General features: G+C 31.6%; 1 protein-coding gene across 1 annotated transcript; it reads left to right on the forward strand.

Moving 5' to 3' along the window:
- Window positions 1-212: 212 nt before the first annotated feature.
- On the forward strand, window positions 213-7,393 carry LOC135142633 (ubiquitin carboxyl-terminal hydrolase MINDY-3 homolog). The gene is made up of 8 exons (XM_064074377.1): window positions 213-449; window positions 500-636; window positions 683-1,003; window positions 1,053-1,209; window positions 1,304-1,441; window positions 1,492-1,651; window positions 6,720-6,879; window positions 6,940-7,393. Exons 1-8 carry the CDS (start codon window positions 344-346, stop codon window positions 7,084-7,086), a joined length of 1,326 nt encoding a protein of 441 aa, XP_063930447.1. The 5' UTR covers window positions 213-343; the 3' UTR covers window positions 7,087-7,393.
- Window positions 7,394-7,781: the final 388 nt, after the last annotated feature.

Below are 7,781 nucleotides of genomic sequence, written 5' to 3' on the forward strand. Positions count from 1 at the left end.
ATAAACAAATAAATAAATAAATAAATAACAGGCATTTTACAATATAGGCAACCCGTTATATTAAAAAAACACACACACAAAATTTTTATATTCTCCGTGGAAATAAAAGCCAATAACGAAAAACACGAATGCTTTTTAGTACTTTTTACGCATTCAATCTTCTTTTTGCATTATTATTTTAAAGATTTTTTCCGCCTTCCACCTAGCACCTTTCACGCCGCACCGTTGGCACCCCCAAATGTCGTTTCCCAAATGTCGCCCTATCCTAACCTCTCAAATATCGAGTGCTTATTAATAAGAAATTCCATCATTTTTCGAACTTCCCGTGGCATTCATACCGAAAATGGCCGAAATGTCGCCCTCCTCGCATGAACACGAACTCTCCAACGTGAAGAAACTCCTCTGGGGCGACGACATCAAACCTGACATATTTAGGCGCTGGTCCCAAGGTACCCATAAAGGCCTCATTTGCCACCCGTAACGCCGTCCTCTCTTCCAGGCTTCTACTTCAGTAGCAGCGAACCCACAGCCTTGGAGCAATCCGAAGGCGGCCCCTGCGCCATCCTAGCCCCCGTACAAGCGTTCATTCTAAAAAATTTGCTACTAAAATACAAAGATTTATCGTTTCGGGAGAAGGTAAAGTAGCGTTTGGGCTTGCAAGGTGGCTGATTGCTGGTTTCAGGTGACCTCGGACATGCAGAATATTCTCCTCGTGAATGCGTTGAGTGAAATTTTGGAACAGTGTCACAACCAGAAGTATTACATAGTGTTTTTGAATAGTGACGTGAACGATGTGAGTGATGGGTTGTTTTCCAACCACCAGGAGAACGGAGTCGAGCTAGAACCGACGTTGTTCCACGAGGATTTTATTTTTCACGAAAATTTGCGGATACACACGTTCCAGAACGTCGAGGAAGTTAGGAAGTTTTATTTGGATAATATACAACTGCTGAAGTCGCAGTTTGGCATTTTGGTGTTTTTATACTCTGTTCTTATGACTAGGGTCTGTATTGCGAGTTTTCGTGATAACTATTCTAAAAATGTCTGTCCAGGGTTTAGAACGCGTCCAGTCTGATAGTTCGCACGATATCTCTGAGCCTTTAATTGACGACACTTATGGCTACGGCAGCCAGAGTTTAATCAATCTTATGATAACAGGTAGAGCGACTACTTATGTGTGGGACCATGAACAAGACGTCGGCGGCTTGAGTAGGTTTCGTTTCATTTATATTTTTACTAAATTTGTGGAGAAATAATCATGGAAATTTTGTAATAAGGTTTCTAGGTTAATCGTTGATTTTAGAATTGAAGGGGTTGGAGAAACAGAGCCAAATTGGGTTCATTACAACTATGGAGCACTTGAGGTATTGTACAGTGGGGTCGTTTTATAAGAATCCCATACACCCAGTTTGGGTGTTGGGGTCGGATACTCATCTAACAGGTGAGGTTTTTAGGTTAGGTTTTTGAGTTTGTGTTAATTGGGGATTTTAGTATTATTCAGTACAGAGAGGAGGCTCGTGAGCCCTGAAACTAAGACAGATCAGGCCAAACGTGTCTTCAAGCATTTTGATCCCGATGGGAACAACTTTATTAGCTCGTCGCTTCTACAAGATGTCCTCCAAGCTTTAGATCTAGTCAGTGAAGAAGCATAGTAAGTTGAAATTGTAGTTTTTATAGTCATTCGTTGTTTTTTTATGAGCGCTTAAAGTTAAAACCTGAAGTTTACAACAGAATTTATCGTTTTTGTTAAAATTTACGTCGTTTTTTTTAGTGAAAGTGTCAATTTTTAAACTTGGTTACTAAAACCTTACAGCCCCAAAATACCTAACTAGCTGTTGCTAAAATTTTCTTTTTTGGTGGTTTTGCGTTGGCGATTTTATTTTCCTACGCTGCTTCGTAAGTCTTTACAATGGACCAATTATTTTAAATGTAAATAACAAAAAGTGGACCAATCTTTTCAACAAATAACCATTAATTTTTTAATTTTCTTGCATTTGTGGCGTCAGATTTTTATTAATTTAAAATTGACACTGGCACTACTTTTAGATGCGGAGATTTCAGTAACTTTTATCACACTCAATCGAAGTACAGGAATCACAGTTGACTGAAATTTGAACTTGCGGTTGGCAGTACTGTGACTATTATATAAAAGCATTGTTTAAGTATGTTATAGTTGGACAACCTATACAGAGAATGACTTGCCCATGTATAAAAGAATGAACATATATTTTATATCTCCCTCGCTTCACTTTGAAGTGGCGGTACCTTACGAAAGGGGGTAAAAATAGTGTGTAAGCACGGGATGTCGATAAGGTAGTAAACTGACGTATTAGTCAGTACATTGTACAGGGAGCAGTCACAAAATAAGCAAACGTACGTATTGAAGACTTATGCATATATGTATATGTTTATATGTAGTGCATACCTGTTTCATGTATGTAGTAGCACGCATATTTGCACAAAAACAAATAAAGGTTTCTTGTCGTATTATAGAACTCGTATACGCGCCGGAATAGGATGTCGAGTTGCAGCTATGAGTTCGGTGTCGGTGTTTGGTGTCGAGGTCACCGAGACCGGACCGAACCGAGTCTGAACATGGGTATGTAACGCCGCGCTGTCGAAAGAGGGAGAGATAAACTCGTGTGAATGTGTGTGAATCGAACCGCACAAACATTGCTTGCCGAGAGGGCGTTTTTTTATTAACAGTAGTAAATCATTAAATACATATTATCTTTGAAACTGAAATACATTTTATCACAAAATATAACACAGTAAATCCTCAAAATCGAAAATTTAAAACTTTGAAAAATTCAAATATAGCAAAATTGTAAAATTGAGAACTCCAAACATGAAAAAATCAAAAAAATAATAATTGGAAAGTCTAAAATTTTAAAATCGAGAAATTGAACAATCGGTTAATTGAAAAATCGAAACATCGAAAAATTGGAAAATCCAAAATTTAAAATTTCCGAAAATTGAAAAATTGAAATATAGAAGAACTGAAAACTCCAGAAATCGAAAAACCTAAAATTTTAAAAATTGAAAAGTAAAAATATCGAAAAGTTAAAAATTGAGAAATCGAAGCATAAAACAGTTAAAAAATTGAAAAATCTAAAGTTTAAAAAACGGAAAGTTGAAAATCTAAAAAGTAAAAAGTCGGGAAATCGAAAAATCCAGAACTCGAAAAGTCGAAATACTAAAAAATGGCAAAACTCAAATATCGAAAAATTGAAAAATAAAAGAAAAATTGAAAAATCGAAAAACTGAAGAACTGAAAGATCGAAACTTTGGGAAGTGGAAAAATGGGAAAATAAAAAATAAATTAACTGAGAAATCCGAAAACTGAAAATTCAGAAACGTTAAAATTTGAAAAATTAAAAAATATTGAAGAACTGAAAAATCGAAAAATCCAAAATTTAAAACATTGAAAAATTAAAATATCGTAAAATTGAAAAATGGATAAATCCAAACATCAAAAAAATACAAATCGGAAAATCTAAAATTTAAAAATCGAGAAATTAAACAATCGGTTAATTGAAAAATCGAAAAAATTAAAAAAAAAATGAAAAATCCAAAATTTAAAAATTCCGAGAATTGAAATATAGAAGAACTGAAAACCCGAGAAATCGAAAAACCTAAAATTTTAAAAATTGAAAAATTAAAATTTAAAAAACGGAAAATTGAAAATCCTAAAAGTAAAATGTGGAGAAATCGAAAAATCCAGAACTCGAAAAGTCGAAATACTAAAAAATGGCAAAACTCAAATATCGAAAAATTGAAAAATAGAAGAAAAATTGAAGAATCGAAAAATTGAAAGACCAAAAACCCCAAAAATCAAAAAATTGAACTGAAGAAGTGAAAGATCGAAACTTTGGGAAGTGGAGAAATGGGAAAAAGAAAAAATAGATTAATTGAGAAATCCGAAAACTGAAAATTTAGAAACGTCAAAATTTGAAAAATTAAAAAATATTGAAGAACTGAAAAATCCAAAAATCTAAAATTGAAAACATTGAAAAATTAAAATATTGTAAAATTGAAAAACGGAGAAATCCAAACATTAAAAATCAAAAAAATAAAAATTCGAAACTCTAAAATTTAAAAATGGAAGAACTGAAAAATTAAGGAATCGAGAAATCGAAACTCGAAAATTTAAAAATTGGCGAAAAATCACATAATTCAAAAAAAAAATCGGGAAACCGAAAAATAAAAAATCGAAAAACCGACAAATCGAAAAATCAATAAATTGAAAAATCGAGGAGTCGAAAAGTTGGGAAGTGGAAAAATCGAAAAATCTAGAAATTTAAAAATTGGAAAATTAAAATATGGAAATGTTGAAAAATTGAGAAATGGAAACATAGGTATAACAATCGAAAAATTGAAAAATTTAAAGTTTAAAAAACGAAAAACTGAAAATCGAAAATCGAAAAGTCGAAGAATCGAAATATTGAAAAATCTAGAAATTGAAAAATTGAAAAATCTGAAGTTTAAAAAACGGAAAATTGAAAATCTCCTGAACTCGAAAAATCGAAATACTAAAAAATCCCAAAACTCAAATCGAAAAATTGAAAAATAGTAGAATCGAACTGTAAAGTCACAAAATTGAACTAAAAATCCAAAAATTAGATAATTAAAAAATTAAGAAACCGAAAAGTCAAAACAGCAAACTCAAAAAATCGAAAAATTTAAAAATCAAAAACCTGAAAAATTAAAAAATTGAACTGAAGTACTGAAAGATCGAAACTTTAGGAAGTAGAGAAATGGGGAAATAAAAAAATAGATTAATTGAGAAATCCGAAAGCTAAAACTTCAGGAAGGTCAAAATTTTAAAAATTTAAAGATATTGAAGAACTGAAAAATCGAAAATTTGAAACATTAAAATATCGTAAAATTGAAAAATGTAGAAATCCAAACATCAAAAAACCAAAAAATAAAAATTCAAAAATCGAAAAACTGAAAAATCAACGAATCGAGAAATCGAAACTCGAATATTCAGAAATTGGAAAATTGAAAAATCAGATAATTAAAAAAAAATCGAAAAATTGAAACATCGTAAAATTCAAAAACTAAGACATCGAAAAATAAAAAAATCGAAAAATCGAGAAGTCGCAAAGTCTAGAAATTGAAAAATTGAAAAATCCAAAGTTTAAAAAACGGAAAATTAAAAACCCAAAAAGTAAAAAGTCTAGAAATCGAAAAATCCAGAACTCGAAAAGTCGAAATACTAAAAAATGGCAAAACTCAAATATCGAAAACTTTAAAAATAGAAGAAAAATTGAAGAATCGAAAAATTGAAAAATCAGAAACCTGAAAAATCAAAAAATTGAACTGAAGAACTGTAAGATCGAAACTTTGGGAAGTCGAGAAATGGGAAAATAAAAAATTGATTAATTGAGAAATCGGAAAACTGAAAATTTTTAAATGTCAAAATTTGAAAAATTAAAAAATTGAAGAACTGAGAAATCGAAAACTCTAAAATTTAAAACATTGAAAAATTAAAATATCGCGAAACTCGAAAATTTAAAAATTGAAAAATCGGATAATTTAAAAAAAGATCGAGAAACCGAAAAGTAAAAAATCGAAACATCGTAAAATTCAAAAACTAAGACATCGAGAAATCGAATAATCCGAGGAGTCGAAAAAACGAAAAATCCAGAAGTCGAAAAGTCGAAGAATCGCAATATTGAAAAATCTTAAAACTGAAACAAATATCCAAAAATTGAGGAATTAAACAATTGGAAAATTGAGAAATCGAAAACCCAACAAAGCGAAGTCGAAAAATCGAAGAATTGAAGAACCGAAAAATCGAAAATTTGAGAAGTGGGAAAATCAAAAATAGATAAATTGAGAAATCGGAAAACTGAAAATTTAGCAACATCAAGAAATCCAATAATCGAAACATGGAAAAATTCAAACACTGAGACATCGAGAAATCGAAAAATCAGAGGATCGAGAAATTGAGGACTCGGAAGCCGAAAAGAAAATTGACAAATCGAGAAATTGAACAATCAAAACAACGAAACATCTGAATTCGATAAATCGAGAAATAAAAAAATTGAAAAATCGAAACATTTCAAAAAGGAAGAACTGGAAAATCGAAAATTTAAAAATTCTCAAAATTGAAATATAGGAGAAAAACCTAGAATTTTAAAAACATCGAAAACTTGAAAAATTCAGAAATCGAAGTATAAAAGAGCCGAAAAATTAAAAAATTTAAAGTATAACAATAAATTGAAAATCCAAAAAGTAAAAAATCGAGAAATCAAAAAAATCCAAAAATCGAATAATCGAAATATTGAAAAATTTCATAACTGAAAGAAATATCCAAAAAATTGAGAAATTAAAAAATTGGAAAATGAAAAATCGAAAAACTAGAAAAGCAAAGTCGAAAAATGGTAATTATTTTGTAACACCACGAACCTAAATTTTACTAAATTTTGTAAAACTAAAGTCTTTTAGTAACAAAGCCTTAATACCCGTAGTGAAAATGCGCGTTGACAAAAAATTTGTCCCACGCCCCCTGGATTCCTTGTCCCAAAGCTCACAATTTAGGCGAAGTAAAGTTTGTATTAGGTTGTCCAACTAAAATATATTTAAACAATGCTGAAAGTATAGGATCACAGTTGCCTGAAATTTGAACATGTGGTTGGCAGTACTGTGACTATTATATAAAAGTGTGCCAAGTGCTTTTAATTACCGTTCTAATTTTAAACGTTTTCCAGTGTAGATATTATGAGGAAAAAACTGGATCCGGAAAATTTAGGCATAATTTTACTAAATAGTTTTATGGACGAGTTTTTTCCCAAAGAGGATAACCCAATGCCCGACTTGTTCTCAATTGTGCATTATAACGGTTTGGCGCAGAGCAACCTCGACGGACAGGTGAATTAGCGGTGTCCACGTTTTCGTTTTCCCGTTTTATTATTATTATCGTGTTCTTAGATTCGATACAGGATAGGCGAGTGCGTGCTCCTCGAGTCCGACCTACGAGCCATCAGCGAGTCGAACCCGATGCTGACCATCCTGCAGACGAAGTGGCCAAACATAGAGATCCGATGGAACGAGCTCGGGACGCCGTCTCTCAACTAACGAAGATTTTATTTCGCATTTATTCTATTTAATTTTTACTGTCTTATTGTTGCAAGGAGATACCTAATTTATTGTTGCTTAGTTTTGTATTTTAAAATTTTTAATAAACGTACTTTTTTTAATTTTTGTAACACTTGCACTTTAAGTTTGGCGCATTGGACGAAGTCTTCCCGACTTATATTTTTGTAACTGCAGCGTCTGGAAGGTTCGTCGAGTGTTTTCATTTGAGAGCATTGTTAATATTTGTTATGTCGAAATGTAAAATTGCAGAGAATATTGATTAATAAATGAGAAGTATTTTAGTTTTGGGACGGTTTTTATTTTTACATTTTAACAAAGTATGAAGCCGCAAGCAAAAATTACCTCAATTTCGCATCATCACCTTTCAACCTATAGCGAGATTGATGGCGGGAAACGTATTTCATTTAAATATAACAGTCGTTAAAGAAAAAATCTTCTGATATGTCGTCACTGTTTCTTTAGAAGGGATGAAAAGACATATAGAAAGTATCAATTTACTACTCTTACTGTGATCTTAAAAGATGTCTTAAACTTGAAAGTAATGGGTTCGCTAGTTTCACATACATTTTCGTATTTTTGATCAATGTAAAGAACATAATCTGTATGTGTTTGATTGTATATATTTTAAAATTACCAAATGAGAAGGTACTAAAGGTACATAATAACTTGAGGAA

Source organism: Zophobas morio, unplaced genomic scaffold (genome assembly GCF_036711695.1).
Source record: "Zophobas morio isolate AGI-343-1 ecotype UQ-CSIRO unplaced genomic scaffold, CSIRO_AGI_Zmor_V1 ptg000049l, whole genome shotgun sequence".
In the NCBI taxonomy this organism is placed as follows: domain Eukaryota; kingdom Metazoa; phylum Arthropoda; class Insecta; order Coleoptera; family Tenebrionidae; genus Zophobas; species Zophobas morio.

Excerpts from the sequence above, each read along its gene's own strand:
- LOC135142633 (XM_064074377.1), top strand. The coding sequence starts at position 344 with ATGGCCGAAATGTCGCCCTCCTCGCATGAACACGAACTCTCCAACGTG. Across the intron at positions 1,210-1,303 it reads ACAAGACGTCGGCGGCTTGA|AATTGAAGGGGTTGGAGAAA; the intron begins GTAGGTTTCGTT and ends CGTTGATTTTAG. Across the intron at positions 6,880-6,939 it reads AGAGCAACCTCGACGGACAG|ATTCGATACAGGATAGGCGA; the intron begins GTGAATTAGCGG and ends TCGTGTTCTTAG.